Source organism: Mobula hypostoma, chromosome 7 (genome assembly GCF_963921235.1).
Source record: "Mobula hypostoma chromosome 7, sMobHyp1.1, whole genome shotgun sequence".
Taxonomy (NCBI): Eukaryota; Metazoa; Chordata; class Chondrichthyes; order Myliobatiformes; family Myliobatidae; genus Mobula; species Mobula hypostoma.
In genome coordinates this window covers 120,095,442-120,113,608 of record NC_086103.1, presented here as the reverse complement: position 1 = coordinate 120,113,608, position 18,167 = coordinate 120,095,442, and the positions used below count along the sequence as shown (strand labels likewise).

The 18,167-nt window shown below is 39.7% G+C and overlaps 1 protein-coding gene across 3 annotated transcripts in view; it reads right to left on the bottom strand.

Moving 5' to 3' along the window:
* Positions 1–18,167, bottom strand: part of LOC134349003 (NADPH oxidase 4) — a 149,394-nt gene that overhangs the window by 74,076 nt on the left and 57,151 nt on the right. For all 3 annotated transcript variants that reach the window (XM_063052837.1, XM_063052838.1, XM_063052839.1), the window contains 3 exons: positions 5,450–5,642; positions 2,846–3,010; positions 998–1,060 (listed from right to left, as the gene is read on the bottom strand). In XM_063052837.1, the coding sequence (XP_062908907.1) occupies positions 998–1,060; positions 2,846–3,010; positions 5,450–5,642 (421 nt within the window). The remainder of the gene's footprint in view (positions 1–997; positions 1,061–2,845; positions 3,011–5,449; positions 5,643–18,167) is intronic.

Genomic DNA, 18,167 nt, shown 5'->3' with positions numbered 1-18,167 from the left:
GGGGAAAACTATGCACCATAATACTGACAATTACTCTTTTTTAAAAACAGTAGCTTTTACATAAACTGGGATGGTAGTTGCCTCATTCAACATTTGCAATATACTCTTGGTACTAATTTGTAGTTTCAGAATGGGAGTTAATGCTCAAGTTTCTGTTGTGGGACTTAAACCTATATAGCTTTCTGGCACACAGACTAGAATACTACTAAGTGTCTTATACTAGACAGGTATTTGTAATAAAAGTAGAAAATACTGGAAATATTCAACCAGTTTGGCAGCATCTATGGAGAGCAAAGAAAGATGAACATGCTCGATCAATGATGCTTAATCAGAACTAATGAAACATTAACTTCAGTGGATCTTCAAAATTCAACTGTGCTCTTTCTCGCAAACAGGTCTCTTTTTCAAAGGCACCATAAGTTGATTATTTCCATTCGTCAAAAGCACACAAAAATCATTGGATATGGTAACCGTACCTAACCAGTATTGTAATGAATGGCATCCAAGGCACATAAGACTGATAAGAAAGTACAATTATTAAATCTAGAGAGAAGAAAACAATTCTGTCATTTATATGAATGAACGTACAGTGGAGTTTTGAATTTAGCCCTGTGGGAACTTGTTTATATGTATGGCCATCCATAAATGGCTCTCTTTCAGAATCAATAAAGGCAATGTATTAAGCCATCTATGTTCACAACTCAGGGAAGGCTTGCATTGATACTATTCATTTGGAAGAAAGGGAGCCATTAAATTAAGGTCAAATACTCTGAAAATATTTCCAATCAGCAGCACTATTTTCTACTTTGGTCACAAATGTCAGCTTAAGGTTAATTTGAATTAGAATATCCTTCAAGATGCGGTCACGCTTTCACTAGCAAGACACTCAAAATCTGGTTTGGATGATCAGAAAAATGTGTATTTTTAACAATTCAAAAGCAAAAGCACTTCTTTAAAATCTGATTTTAAGAAGTGTAACGGGAAGGATTGAACTTACCATTGTGAGAGTAAATGGATGGCTCTCAAATGCTGACACACTTGGACAGTGCAGAACAATGTACTAAATCAAATGTGAGGAGAGAAGGAATTAGTTAATCCAAAAATAATTGATGTTTATGAGGAATACAAGGACAAAATTGGATTTTTCTTTCTTAAATATCACATTCAAATCTTGCAATTCACTCTAAGTGAAGAGAACCAAAGCATAGCCATATGACAAGTATCATGAAGACTTAAAATTCTTGATCCTCTTTCATTCTCCAATTAGATCTTGCTAGATCTGTATGTTAATTTCAGTTTCCTGCATATCTGTAAACTCTTAATACAATAGCCTCAAAAAAATGCATCACCCTTATTTTTCACATTTACTTTTGATTTTGCCCCAACATCCTATTAGGCAAAGAGTTATAAATTTCTACTACCCCTGTTGTGTAGTCTCTTCTGACAGAACTTTGCAAATGTTTAAGTTATACCCTCTCTTCCCATCATTCTCCACTTCTACATTAAGGGTAATAGCTTCATTTTATTTCTATTAATCACTTTAAACACTCAAATCAGACTGAATCAGCCAGAACCATTTGACCACAAGCCTAGTCTTCAACCTCTTGCCAGAAAGATGAGGACAATTAGATTTTTTTTATTCTTACCCATCACATTTTGAAATTAATCCCTTGTGGAAACCAAAGCATAATCAGCTACTACATTTCCCAGTGAAATGTTACAGCACTTAGATTACATTTCACTAATCCAAGTTTTAATTGGCTGTCTTCATTTACAATAATTTGGCATAATTTTGTTTTCTGATTGAATAATTTGTAGCTGATTTTATATCCTGTTTATATTGGAGCAACTATTTTTCCATCCTTTTTTTATTGGTTGTCCTTTGGAAATTTGACACTCGATATTTCTGTTGCAATGATCTGAAAACCTTTTATTTTTCTGCAAATTCTGATACACGGCTCCTGGTGATTTAAACATTTCTGATTATGATTCCGCTTCTTTTACAGTCGGTTTTACATCCTTTAACATTCCAACAGTTTCTGATTCACTCAATAAATGGCTTCCTGTCTGTTGCTGACCCCAAAATCACCCAGCCAGAGTAACTTCTTGCCCCATGCCCAGCTCCCACAATTTCCTATGTGTCAAGAACGAGTATTCCCACACACTCCCCCATAAAATATCATTGCTCCAGACCATTGATTTCTGATGTTTCCAATGCTCCAGGCCCACAGTGCTAGGCACAGTCCTCTCTGGCCCCTTTCTGCCAATATCCCACAATCAATCTGATTTCCCATGTTTGTTCTGCCAATATGAAATCTTTGCACAAAGTACACAAGGTCTATTCAAGTACACAATGCTTGGCTCTTAGTGTGCAGCAAAATTTCAGTGTTAGTTCTCTCTGATGCTCCATGCCAGGTTCCTCTACTTCAGCCTTATTTTAACACATCTTTTACTGCTCAATAAAATTTGTAGTCCATGTGGTATTCCAAAAAGATTTATTCAGGTCATTGGAAAAATTCTGCAATGAATATTTTGGAGATTAAATGACCATTAGTTTTCCTTCTGTTGGGAGTTTATTTGAGTATAACATTAATTTAAATCTACTTACAAGTCTAAATTATACAGCTTTCTCTCTATTATTTTAAAACAAGGCAGGATATTGACTAAATTCAAAAGAAGGAAAATTTGGTGTCCAAAGCGTGTCCCACAACAATACAGTTGGATACCACACCTTTTAATGAGAGGACATCCTTCAATTGCAACTATTACTCTTTCAGCTCCATTATCTTACAAGTCTGTACAACAGCAAGTATTCAGAAATGACTCATTTGTTATTTGAACTTACCTGACCTGGCCTTGCTGTGAAGTTATCTTTTACCATTCGTACCTCTATCACATCACAGGGATGAGAATTCACTGAGATGATGGTAACTGGTTTATTGCTCCGAATATATCGATACAGCCTTTCTGCACAATAGAGACAGAGAGGACCAGACACCCAAAACCATGTCTTAAAAATAAAGAAAATATTGTGGTTAGAAAAAATGACAAGCCCGGTGTGGAGATCAGTTCTTCCAATAATTTCATTGTTAGTTTCAGCTACAAACATGAGCTAAAAAATAATCTACACCCAAAGACATAGTTCCACCTAAACAGTGTTGAGCTTCTGGTCAAATCTGAGCAAGGTTGAGCATTTTTCATAATTTAAATGGAGAGTGGCAAAACTTATATTCGTCATTATTACAAGTATTGCTTTTGGTGAACAAAGAAGCTGCCTTCTTAAATGGCAGTCACAATAACAAAAATACATACTTATTTAATTTTTCAGAGCTTAAAATGCAATAGTGTTATTTCACTATTAAAACATAATAGTTTTGCTTTATTCTTAGTCAATTTTAGAGATATTTATGTGATCAGTATTTAAATTGTAACATTGAATATCAAATGCATTTCATTAAAGAAAGTTGCATATCTGTTGTGGACTCAAAACATTGGTTGAATTTTAAGTTTGGAGTGTTGAAAGATGAAGCACATTCTCTGCTAATGTTAAGCTAATTATGGAAACTTTAAGTGGTACAATGCACAGCAGGTAAAGTTGCTGCCTCACAGTTTAAGTACCTCAGTTTATCCAGACCTCCAGAACTGACTGTATGGATTTTACATACTATCAATGAGGTTGCGCGAGCTTCCACTAGGAACTCCAGTTTCCTCCCTTGATCCGTAGACTTGCTGGTTGCTTGGTTAATTAACCTTGGTAAATTTTCCCCCAGGTGAACAGCAGAATGTGAGTGAAGTTAATGGGAATAAGTGCTGTACAGTTTACATAGAAAGTTAATGAAGAATGGAATTGCTTGCCTGGGTCAACATAGTCTATATGGGCTGAAATATTACAAGGAAATATGAAATGTAGAGATTGTGTGTATCTTATTGTTCTCAAAACATATTATCTCCTACCTTACCTGGTCCCACCTGATCTATCACCTAATAGCTTCTGAAACACTCCTCTCTCTTTATAGTGACTTATCTTCCCTCTATTCTCTTAGTCCTGACCCAAAATGACAACCAACCCTTTGCCTCCACAGGACAAAAGGAACCTTGATTACCAATCAAGACAAGAGGGAAGAGCAGCCATTTAAAACTGATTTGTATATGAATTTCTTCTCATAAAAGGTGATGAATCTCTGGAATTTTCTGCCCTGATGGGTCGCGGAAGGTGGCGGAGTGAAGTTAAGATGGTGCTAAACGGCGACTGCTTTGCTTGCATTTTCAGAAACAGCTCTATTTCCATCTTTAATAACCTTTATTTTTCCCTTTCAGGGTTCTTTTGAAGACCCTGACCTGGACTTACACGCTGACTTTGGTTCTTTGCGGGAATGGGACCCATTCTCGGAGTTTCAGGACTGGCCGTTTGTTTGGCATGCCAGGGGTTCCACCTGAGGGGCTGGCTCAGATTTGGAAGCCTAAGAACTTAGGGCTCTGGAGACGGGCAGTTCGAGGGTCGGTGTCACGGAGAGTTGGAAAATGCACTGTTGTGCACCCGAAGACCCAGGATCTTTGCGATCTTCAGGCACAGAGCTCAAAAAAAAGCAATGTAACGGACTTCTAACATCATAAGCCAGCGAGTTGTTTGTTATGTCTTCCTGCTCGCTGGGAAAATGGAGACATCTCTTTCTCCCTTATTAGTGGGAGAGAGAATCTGCTGTATGTTGAATGCCAGGTGAAACGTGAAGTCTTTGGGGTCTTTGCTATTGCTTTGCTCACGCTTGAGTGCTTGGTGGTGGTGCCGATGCTGGCTTTTTTTTTGCTGGTGGGGGCGGGGGGGGGAATTGTTGCTCACTGCTGCTGATGCGCAGGAGAGAGGGGAGCTGGAGGGACTTTGGTGTTCTTACGTTTAACTGTCGTTCATTCTTTGGGGCACTTCTCTGTTTTCGTGGATGTTTGTGAAGATAAAGCATTTCAGGATGTATATTGTATACATTTCTCGGACATGAAATTGGACCTTTGAACCTTTGAACTTAAAGGTGTTTTAACACTAAGCACCAAACAACAGAAATAATCTTTGGCATGTACAATTTCTTGAAAGAAGGGGCATGCATACAGCTTTTTAAAAACAAATTAGAGGGAAAAAAGTAGTATTTTTGAAACTGAACCAAAACAAAAATAACTGAAAAATCATAGGTCATACGCCGGTGATATTAAACCTGATCCTGATTCTAATTCTGTTTCTGTCCTGTCATTTTTTTTTTCCCAGACTAAATGGCTAAAACTAGCTCAATGAACTGGTGTCCAAAAGGAAGATAGCAAGTTATGCTGTAGAATAGATGAGACAGAATGGAAGTGGTTCATAAAATGAGTAAGCTTCATGGCTATTTCTATGCTGTACATTTTTCATCATTAAGGCAAAATTAGGTTATCAATATGCCAGTCTAAATACCCAAATCTTACATACCTCTTGTAAATTAGACTGAAATTTTGGGGTTTCAGTACAGATCCTCTGGAAGTTGTTTTCCAACCCAGGCTCTGGCTCCACATTGCTTTCTGGTGGATATTCAGATACAGGGATATCATCAATTAATGTTTTATTCGGATCAATGCAGCCAGGGGTGTGTTCATTCAAATTCGTCTGATATTTCAACATGCCTCTGAAAGAAATTGATATAAAATTTTTTTTTATCCTAGAACATGTAGTATACTTCACACTTTATGCAAATCTTTCAGAAACTATTGCTTCTGTGTTCAACCTTATAAGGAACACACAAGCATATGTCCATCCCTTCCTTTATAAGCATCTTCTCAGTTAATAATTGTTTAATAATATTCAAAACTGCCAGTCTATATGCAAACACAAGAAAATCTACAGATGCTGGAAATCCAAAGCAACACACACAAAATGCTGGAGGAACTCAGCAGGCCAGGCAGCAGCTATGAAAATGAGTAAACAGCTGACATTTTGGGTTGAGACCCTTCATCTGTATGCATATTGTTTAACTCCCAACAGAATTCGATCATACAAATTACTTGAGCTTTGTTTCAAACATCAGAATTCTACGTCATTGTTACAAAATCCAGTTAGAATGTCAAACTGTTTGTTCTAATTGTGTTGAGAAAAATATCTGTATTGTAAGTTTAAGGCTATTTTGAGTCTTTCACAATCTGTCAATGTCATTTCCATGGTTTCATATAAAAGTAATAATTGTACAAGTTGAAAGCATGTCAAATATAATCAGTTAAAGATACTGGTTACTCTTATCTATTGATATTGCTCTGTATAACAAGCTCACAATTGCTGGACCATTAACAAATATGCTGTTCAAGATGCCGCCCTTTACAGAACCATGGCATCCAGTTAGTCAAACATACAGAGAAATAATGGTCTTTATCAAACTTATTAAGGCTTCTACCCAGATGATTTTTACCAAAGATGTTTAGAAATACAAATTCTGAGCAAGGCATTCCTATTTTTGCATTAAGAATACACAACAGCATTGTAGATTCTCTTAAAAAAAAAAATCACTCCAGCGTGTCCAAAAAGAAAGCAAAGTGATTGAATATTACCACAAGCAAGCTCACAAAGACCATATTATAGTCCTCTAATGGCTTTCTCTTCTTGCACAGTGAAGATATTCAAAGAAGGAGCAGAGTTAGACCATTCAGCCCATTGTGTCTGCTCTGTTATTTGATTATGGCTGATTTATTATCCTCCTCTACCCCATTCTCCTGCCTTCTCCCCGTAACCCTTGATATCCTTACAGATGAAGAACCTATCAAACTCCACTTTAAGCATATCCATTGACTTGGTCTCTGCCGCCATCTGTGTCACTGAATTCTACAGATTCACCACCCTCTGGCTAAAGAAAATCCTCCTCGTCTCTGTTCTAAAGGGATGTCCTTGTATTCTGAGCCTGTGCCGTCTGGTCATCGACTATCCCACTGAAGAAAACACCCTCTCCACATCCGCTCTATCTAGGTCTTCCAATACTCAATAGGTTTCAATGAGATCTCCCCCCCACCACCACTCTCATTCTTCTAAACTCCAGTGAGTACAGGCCCAGAACCATCAAACATTCCTCAAATTCTAACCCTTTCATTTCCAGGATCACTCTGGTGAATATTCTCTGAACTCTCTCCAATGTCAGCACATCCTTTCTTAGATAAGGGGCCCAGAACTGCTTACCATATTCCAATTACAATCTGGCCAATGCCTTATAAAGTCTCAGCATTACACGCACTTTTAGATTCTAGTCCTCTTGAAATGAATGCTAACATTGTATTTGCCTTCCTCACCCCTGACTCAATCTGTAAATTAACCAGGTCAGAATCAGAATCAAGTTTAATCACACTGGCATATGTCATGAAATGTGTTGTTTTGCAGTAGCAGTACATTGCAAAACATAGTAATAAAAACTATTAATTACACTAAGTATATACTATATAAGAAAATTAAATAAGTAGGCCAAAAAGAAAGGGAAAATACTTGCATAGTGTTCATATGTTCATTGTCTATTCAGAAATCTGATAGCAGAGGGGAAGAAGTTATTCCTGAAACATTGAGTGTGTGTCTTCAGGCTTCTGTACCTCCTCCTTAATGAGAACAGGCCATGACCTGAGTGATGGGTGTCCTTATTAATAGATGCTGCCTTTCTGAGGCATCGGCTTTTGAAGATGCCCTGGACGCTGGGGAGGCTAGTGCCCATGATGGAGCTGGTTGTGTTTACAACTCTCTGCAGCTTTTTCCAATCCTGTATAGAGACCCCTCCATACCAGATGGTGATGCAACCAGTTAGAATGCCATCCACAGTGTCTTTGTTAACAGATCAAGTCTCCTCAAACTCCTAATGAAATATAACTGCTGCCATGCCTTCTTTGTAATTGCATCAATATATTAGATCCTCAGCGCTGTTGACACCCAGGAACTTGAAAATCCTCACCCTTTCCAATTCTGTCAATGAGGACTGGTGTGTATGCCCTCATCTTCCATTTTCTGAAGTTCAGAAGCAGTTCCTTGGTCTCACTGATGCTGAGTGCAGGGCTGCTGCTGCAACACCACTCAGCTGATCTATCTCACTTCCGTACTCCTTCTCATCGCCAAAGAAATTCTGCCAACAACAATTATGTCATTAGCAAATGTATAGATGGTGTTTGAGCTGTGCCTAGCCATACAATCATGGGTGTAGACCAGGGTTTCCCAATCTGGGGTCCATGGACCCCTTGCTTAATGATATCGGTCCATTGCTTAAAAAAAATTGGAAACCCTGGTACAGAGAGAGTGAAGCAGTGGACTAAGCGCACATCTCTGAGGTGTGCCAGTGTGGACTGTCAGTGAAGAGGAGACGTTATTTCCAATCTGCACAGACTGTGGTCTTTCTCTTTCACTGCTCTTTCCTTCCTTAGAACCAACCTTTTTGACTGAGTTTTGCTTAAAATTTCAAGTTGTTCTGTTGCAGATTTATTTGATAGTACTCATACAACAGATCAAATGATGTTATGCTATTTTAAAGGTCCTACACAAGTACTGGTTGCTATGGTCAGGTCCCTGAACCTGGAGACTATTACTAACGGGCTCATTTTTGGTGCTGGTTTGTTTATTCAACACTGTTTCTTTTATACTAATGGATCTTCCACGACAACATTGAACAACTTCCTGCAAACAACCACCTCTCTTTTACAACCAGTACTACATAGGCCAAATAGATCAGAGAGAGAGGGGAGAGAGAAAGGGGGAGGGGAGAGATCAGACCCAGCTCCACTGTAATTCACAGGCTTAAAATGCTGTAAAACAAACCGCAGACCATTGTTTTTAAGAAAGCCTCTTCATACTCTGCAGACATTCAGTAAATATTATTGGAGACATTAATAAAGTGAATTGGCAAGTAGGTTTATTATTGCCATATGTACCCAGATACAGTGAAGAACTGGTTTTGCATGCCATCCATACAGATCATTTCATTCCAACAGTGCATTCAGGCAGTACAAGTGAAAACAATAACAGAAGGCAGAATAAAATCTTACAGTGAAAATCTAGTGAAGGCAGGGAGTAAGGTGCAAGGACATAATAAGGTACATTATAAGGTCAATAGTCCATCTTACTATGCAAGAGGTCCACTCAATAGTCTTGAAACAGTGGGATGGGAGCTGTCTTTGTGCCTGATAGTGTGTTTTTAGGCTTTTGTATCTGCTTCCTGATTTGGAGGCTGGGGGTGCAGGGGAGAAAAAAAGAATCTCCCTCTGACTATACCCCTTGCCCGTCCTCTGGGTTTCCCCCCCCCCCCACTTCTCCTTCTCCCTGGGCCTCCTGTCCCATGATCCTGTCATATCCCTTTTGCCAATTACCTGTCCAGCTCTTGGCTCCATCCCTCCCCCTCCTGTCTTCTCCTATCATTTTGGATCACCCCCTCCCCCTCCAACTTTCAAATCCCTTACTCACTCTTCCTTCAGTTAGTCCTGACGAAGGGTCTCAGCCCGAAACGTCGACTGTACCTCTTCCTAGAGATGCTGCCTGGCCTGCTGCATTCACCAGCAACTTTGATGTGTGTTGCTTGAATTTCCAGCATCTGCAGAATTCCTCGTGTTTATGTCTGGGGTGGTGGGGTCTGTGGTTATTTTGGCTTCTATACCAAGGCTGTGAGAAATGTAGACAGAATCCATGGAGGGGAGGCTAGTATTCATGATGTGCTGAGCTATGTCCACAGTTCTCTGCAGGTTCTGTGGTCGTGGGCAGAGTAGTTGCAACACCAAGCTATTGGTGAATCTGGATAGGATTTTCATGGTGCTTCAGTAAAATTTGATGAAGGTCAATGGGGACGTGCTGAATTTCTTTGAAGAAGTAGCGGCTCCGGATCTGGTTCAGTGGTACGTGAATTGCAGTGGGTCAAGGTTATCTGGGAGGAGGAAGTTCATATGTGCCGTGACCAGCTTCTTGAAGCATGCCATGATGGTAGATGACAGAGCCTCTGGGCAGTAGTCATAAAGAACGTTACTTTGTTTATTTTAGGTACTGGGATGATAGTGATTTTCTTAAAGCCAATGGGATGCTCAGGTAAAGCAAGGAGAGGTTAAAAATGTCTGCAAATAACCCGCCAGTAGATCCGTGCAGGATCAAAGAACACAGCCAAAGACACCATCTGGGCTAGATGTTTCACTCCCTGGAAGACATCTGAACACTGACTATATATCAGGTGCGCTGACGGCTGTCCAATGGTAACATTCTGATCCCCTTCTGTTCAAAGTGTGTAGAGAATGCACTGAGGAAGGGATGCGCTGTTATGGGTGATGCTGCACAATTTTGTTTTGTAGCCCATTATAGAATGTAAGCCTTGCCACAAATAATAGTTGATCTGGGACTTGATTTTGGACTTGTATTGTCTCTTGGCATCCATGATGGCTTTACAGAGGTTATATCTCAAGACAAATAACAAGTAGCCATTTTAAAATTTCTCCATTGTCAGGATGGTTCTGTTCAAAAAGATTCCCATTTATAAAAAGACACTCTTTGAACAAGTACTGGAAATGCCATTTAGACAATTATGAAGAGTTCTCTATGTGCAACAGCACGGAATGACCCAAATTTATCTTTCCTTGTCCTTCTGAACAGCCCCAGTGGTCCTATTCATTTTGATTAATTTCCAAAATAAGTATTCAAATTAATAACTCAATCCATTTTCAATATTAGGAAGGCCAAGGAAGAAAGGGCAAATCTTTCAATTTAGATCCATGATCTCAGCACCATTTCAAAATCCTTAAAGGCAATGAAACATTATTTTATGGGCATACAAATCAAGGCCCAACAAATACAGGCAGAGCAAGGAATCACAGAATACATTGTGATATTACATAAATAACTAGTTCAAGTGGAGGATACCACAGAGGAGTATTTAGTTCATCTTGGAATAATGCCATGGAACCTGCGGGTAGACAGAATTTTGATTTAAAGTTTCATCTGAATGATGGCATCTATAACTATCTAGCACTCCATCAGCACCGAAGTGAGATGCCTAGATAGTTTGCTTCAGTTTTAAGAGTGAGTGTTGACCCCGTGATTCTGACTCAGAAGTATGGCACCAGGGCTGACACATAAATAACAAAGGTTGTTTTCCAGACAGTCACTGACCTCATTTCCTCAAATGTCTCCAGCCATCTAATTCCCCAGCCTCTTTTGAGCCCGTCTCAATAAACTACAAGCAGGAGTGCCCCAGTAAGTCTATCTTTTCAGCCTGCTCATCTACCAAAGAGCTAACTTCTCCCTATTTCTCCTTCCTTCATCCATCTGTACATGCAGCACTCTTGATAACCTCCACCACTATGAACAGGTATAGGATATGTGATCACTTTGAAAAGTGGATACTGATTAGGTGGCACTCTGTATGGGAAATCCCTGCATCTCAAATTTGAGTGATTCACTAGGAAAACTGATTAATGCAGTGCCAGAAATGTGGTTTACAAACACTTTAGCAAGACTTTTGGCAAGGACCCACAAAGTAAACTGGTCCAGAAAGTGAGAGCACATGGAATCCAAGGTGTTTTGGGTGGAACCATAACTGGCTTGGTGATATGAAGCAAAGGGAAGTGATGGAGGGTTGCTTTTCTCACTGTAAGTCTGTAAAAAGTGGCGTACTGCAGAGATTGGTGCTGAGATCTTTTGTTGTTTGTCAAGTATATAAATGACTTGAATAAGAATGTCTGTAGGCTGATAAGTAAGTTATAGATAGTAAAGATGATCATCTAAAGATACAGGGAGACATAGGTCAAATAGAAAGGTGGGAAGAGTGGTGGCAGATTGAATTTAATCCAGACAAGTATGAGGTAATGCAGACATCCCAGCTCTCCCGGAAGTTCCGCGAGTCTTCCACATATTGATAGTGGTTCCCTGACGCCCGGAAATTATGTACAATATCCTGGAAATATATTTTTTGAGAGGGAGAGGGAGAGGGCGAGCATCCTGATTGGTCTCTCTTCGTGCTAAGAGTGGTCCCCAACCACCGGGCCATGAGGAAACAATATGATTTGGCAATATGAAACGATATAAGTTAGCTGAACCTTTCCTTATTCCCTGTCACGCACTGTTGAATTTGAACGCACGCAAGGTCATCAGTGACCCAAGACGTGCAAAGGAATGGGTCTGTGACCGATTTGTGAATCGTCCATGTCAGCATGGGGAAAAGATCAACTCCTCGAGATTGCAAATGACAGTGGGCTGAAAAGTATGTTTGACATAACATTTCTGCCAGCATTCTGGATCAAAGTCAAGGCTGAATATCCTAAGAAAGCCAGGAAAGCACTGAAAATGTTGCTTCCATTTCCAACATCATATCGCTGCGAAGCAAAGTTTTCTGCACTCAATACAACGAAAACTAAATTGCGGAATAGATTGGACATAAGGAACCCCCTTCGAGTATCGCTGTCTCCCATCACCCCTCGATAGGAAAACAAGCCCAGGTCTCCCACTGATTCAGCGATGTTGGTGTGTTACAATGCTTTTATATGTTCATACAGGGAAAATATGTGAGTGTTTAATATCCAAACATTACTTAAAATGTTCTGATACTATTGAATTATAAGTGACTTATAATTCAGTGGTCCCCAACCTCCGGGTCGCGAAGAATACAGTGGTAGCCAGAACGCACCCAGCACATCTTTAAGAAAAAAGCCGAAATAAACATGCTAATTAATTAGGTGCCGCCCGGCACGTAAATGTCGGCCCAGATCAGAGACGACGCAATCAGCAATCGCCTCTAATCTGGGCCGACATTTACATGTCGGGCGGCACCTAATTAATTAGCTTGTTTATTTCGGCTTTTTTCTTAAAGGTGTGCTGGGTGCATTCCGGCTACCGCTGTACTGTTGCATTCTTCATGGCCCGGAGGTTTGGGACAACTGTTATAATTGACTTATCACCACATTCATGCGAGGAAAATATGCGCTGTGTGTTTAATATTAAATTCGTTAGATAAACCGCTTTAGAAACGAAATTGAGTGTATTAGCCACTTACAAGTGACTTATAGTTGACTTATCACCTATACTCCGGTCACGTTTAACACCCACCGACCCCCCCCCCCCAGTCGGCCGGTCCGCAAGAATATTGTCAATATTAAACTGGTGCGCGGTGCAAAAAAGGTTGGGGACCCCTGATTTAATCTAGCTGGCTGGCTGCCAAGGAGCTACGCCATTGATGTCTTACGTGATGAGGCCAAACTCCCTATAGACTTGCTTAAAGTTGTAATAGAATAAACATAATAATAAGTACATATTTTAATGTCACATTTGCTGCATATACCCAATTTGGTTTACAGATTAGACAAAATCACTAAACAAAGTATTACATACACCCTCAGAGGTCTCGGGGGGGGGTGGGGGGGAATTAGGGGTTGTGGGGGGGAGGGGGTGCTACCTCCCTGAAATGAGTTTTTGCATGGTGGGATGTCTGGTAATGCATTGTGGTCTAACACAGACCAGATATACAGAATACAAGGAAGGACCTTAGTAATATTCAAGTACAGAAGGATTTAGGGTACTATTTCAGCTTTCTGAAGGTAGATAGAGCAGTGAAGAAGGTATTTCACTTGTTTGTGTTCAAAGGCAGGAGTATCAAGAACAAGAATTAGAGCAACTGTACAACATACCTGGAATAATGTGTGCATTTCTAGTCACTTCACTATAAAAATGACGTGGTAGTGCTAGAAAGAATGCAGGAGAAATTCACTAGGACATCATAGGGTTTTAGTTTCAAGGAGAGATTGGACAGGCTGGGGTTGTTCCCAACTGAGTAAGTGGTGACCTTACAGGCATTATAGGGTTTTAAGTAGTGTAGATGGTCACGGTCTTTTTCTAAGGGTAGGGGAGACTAAAACTAGAGAAAATAGCATTAAAAACAAAAACAAAACTTGCAAGAGCTAGAAGTCAAAAATACAAAGTGAAAATGCTGTAGGTACTCAATAGGCTGAGCAACATCTATGAAGACAGAAACACAGTTAACATTCCAAGTTGATGACTATTCATTAGAACTGGGAATTGTTAGAAAATGAATATTAAACTTCTGTTTCACTCTCCACAGATATTGCACGATCTAGTGAGCATTTCCAGAGTTTTCTGCTTTTATTCCAGAATGGTTAAGATGCCATGCCTAATATGTGACTGTTTTATCAAAGACAAGATTAGAAGGCTTCCTATATCTAATCTCAGTGCTTTGTAATTTACAAGGGGGAAGGAGACCCCAGTCCTAACCATAGTCCAATGTCAACTATCAGAAAGGTCATGCCAAGGAAAGGATTCACCAGGATGTTGCCTGGAATACTTCATTGTTAACAAGGTAAGATTAATCACTTTACCAATGATTGTATCAGTGGTATAGAAGGGAGTCAAATCCTTCATGCAAGAATTTACAGTGAACAGAGAAATAGTTTCCAAACAATGGGGAAGAGAAGGAGCCAGCTCAACATAGTAAATAAATACAATTAAGACTGAAGATAGTGCATGTGCAGGATTATAACATTTCCTCTATTAACCACACTGACAGATTGTATGGCAAGTGCAGAAACAGTTTGTCTGACAAGTATTTCCTTCTAAGCAATTTCCATTCTCTCTGCTGCAACATATTTATGCCTATACACACTGAAAACAAGGCAAATCACTTCGGCTTTCAATAGAACAAAGGACCAGAGAAGGCCTACACATGCTGGTAGTTTTATAATGAACCTTCAGCATTCATCGCATCACTGGAAGCTAAGAATTTCATTGCGATTCTGAAAATCCCAAAGTTGCAAGCCAGCTTCTGCTAATGCCTTCCTATATGCATGTTGGACCCTGCAGGGATCCAATAAGAGAATACAACACTTCTGAATTCCTCAGCACTTGCACTACCAAACCTGCCTCTTGAACCTGTCGACAATTTCACAGGAACAGCAAGAATATTAATTTGAATGGAGAAGAGCAGATTACAGAAAATAGGAAGAATGAAATATTTTTGTTCTTACTTATTCAAATATCTTTAACATATTTACTGATAAAATATTAATTTTTTAGCCTGTTTACCCAACTCCCTAGTGTCCTCTTGAGGTACCACACTCTACTGAATTACAAACAGAAAGGGAGTGAAAGCATTCAGCAGGTCAAGTACCATCTACAAAAAGACAAATGGAGTTAATTTTTTTCAGGTCAAAGATCCTCCACAGATGCTACCACAGCTATTCAGCATTTTCTGTATTTTAATATCAGTTCCATCAACAATAAATTCTCAATTTTAATACTCTGCCAAATATTTGATAACAAATTGGCACGCATAAGGACAAGAAGAAGTCTGTGAGAGGCTGAAGACCAATTACAGGTCAACTACCCCTTACACAAAATGTTTGGGGCCGGAAGTGTTTCGGATTTCAGAATATTTGCATCTTTACAATGAGAAACCTTGGGGACAGGGCCCAAGTCTAAACACGAAACCTATTTACATTACATATACAGTTTATGCATATATCCTGAAGGGAGTTGTATATACTATTTTAAATATTTTTGTGTATGAAACAATAATATGTACATTGAACCATCAGAAAGTGAGCTATAACTACCATGGCCGCCCTGGTTGACAGTCAGTGGCTGTTCGGCATCGTCATCATTCCTGACTAACTTTATGTGCCACTGGTTAACAATATTTGTCTTACATTTCTTCATCACACATATATACAGTTGTGTTAGATTTTCATCAGCGACGATCTTCACAAACTCAATGAATTTCTCTGCAGCCTTGTGATCAGCAGACACTTCATCACCACAAATCTTTAGAGATAAAATGCCGTGCTTTTTCTTAAATTACTGCAACCAGCCTGCTGAATATTCACAATTACCTTCAATTCTTAGTTTGTCGTGAAAGATCTCTGCTTATGTCATGATCAGCACATGTTCACTCTGACATTGCAAATCCACTCTTTAATACTCGATCAGGATCCTCATGTTTCACTTTATGCAGTGTTTTTCTAATTTTCATTAACTTCTGTTCGTTACACTTCTCAGAACTGACTGTGATGCTCAGAGACCTGCACATTGCCCGAGAACCTTTCCAGCACCTTCTGGAATTTCCCTTTTGTGACATCATGTCAGCATTTCAAAATATTTCAGATTTTGGAATTTTGGATAAGGGGTGCTTAACCTGTAATACAATGTTCATTTGCCATTGCCCTCAACTACTAAAACAAAAAAAACAAAAAAAAAAAAAAAAAATCGATGTGCGCATGATGAGGGGAACGCTAGATGTGAACTAGCAATCTAAAACTTCACAAGCAGACTACTAAAGGAGCACTTTCCACTATTTTGTTAGTTAATGCCAATTATTTCCAAGGAGCTTCATTCAGCATCCCAGTTTCTGATGAATACACAAACAAACACTTTTCATTTTTATTTGTTGATCCTGCAGTTAGCAAAATTGCACAGTAAAGGCTTGGGGGTATAAATTTATTTTCACAACTCTGAAAAATGTGCTATACTATTGAAAATCAGTTTACCTTCGGTAAAGCCATTGTGCACATATTCCCGGATGCCTTAGTGGCCAGTAATAAACTTACCTCATCAATTATTGGTAGGAATTTAATTTGTCCTAGTACATTTTCCCCACTATTAAACTCCACTAGATGCTATCAACTGTTAGGGTGTATAGCAAATACGAGGGGTGATTGATAAGTTCGTGGCCTAAGGTAGAAGGAGTCAATTTTAGAAAACCTAGCACATTTATTTTTCAAGATAGTCCTCTCCTACATTTTGCACACTTAGTCCAGCGGTCGTGAAGCATACAGATCTTGGACCTCCAGAAAGTGTCCACAGCAGGGGTGATTGATAAATTCGTGGCCTAAGGTAGAAGGAGATGAGTTATATAGCTCTTGTTACATGCACATGCAGTTCAACTCTGAGTGATTATGGAGAAAGTCTGAAGTTAATAACTCATCAGGGGTGATTGATAAATTCGTGGGCTAAGTTAGAAGAAGATGAATTATTAACTTCAAACTTTCTGCATAATCACTCAAAGAGTTGAACTGCATGTGCATGTAACGAGAGCTGTATAACTCATGTCCTTCTACCTTAGGCCACGAACTTATCAATCACCCCTGCTGTGGACACTTTCTGGAGGTCCAAGATCCATATGCTCCACGACCACTGGATTAAGTGTGTAAATGTAGGAGAGGACTATCTTGAAAAATAAATGTGCTAGGTTTTCTAAAATTGACTCCTTCTACCTTAGGCCATGAACTTATCAATCACCCCACATATTTACTTCACCAGCAACCAATCTTCAGATGTGATCATGAATTGTAGATTGAAGTTAAAATCAGTCCTGAACAAGTTTTCCAGGAGCTGTGCACTAGAGTTGATTGCAAACCAGACAATGCTGATTAACATTCATTTTGGGTGTCTGGAGTGTTGGTGTGAAGATAGAAGAGTCTGAAAACTATATGTAATTTAAAGGAAGCAATGTAAATATATTGTAACTACCACACTCACGTCCCCATCTACATCAACACAGCTGTAGCGGAGCGTGTATCAAGCTTCAAATTCCTTGGTGTCCACATTTCCGAGGATCTCACCTGGTCCCTGAACTCCTCCATCCTGACCAAGGCGGTGCAACAGCACCTTTATTTCCTGCGGAGCATCAAGAAAGCTCACCTCTGTCCCAGGATACTGACGGACTTTTGCCACTGTACCATTGAGAGCATACTCACCAACTGCATCTCAGTGTGGTATGGCAATTGTCCCGTATCGGACCGCAAAGCACTCCAGCATGTGGTGAAAACTGCCCAGCGGATTATCGGCACCCAATTGCCTACCATTGTGAACATCTACCATAAACGCTGCCAAGGCAGGGTGAAAAGCATCATCAAGGATACATCATCAAGTCCCTAACCATGGACTTCTAACTCTCCTCCCATCCGGTAGGCACTACAGGAGCCTCAGCAGGCACAGGAAGAGCTTCTTCCCTGAGGCTGTGACCCTGCTGAACCTCACATCACAGCGCTAAGCAGTATCGCACCCATATTGTACTGTCTCAGTACTTTTATATTTGTGTGCTGTAGCACTTTTTATTCGCAGTTATTTTGTAAATAACACCATTCTTTGCATTTCTGGTCAGATGCTAACTGCATTTCATTGGCTTTGTATCTGTACTCGGCACAATGACAATAAAGTTGCATCTAAT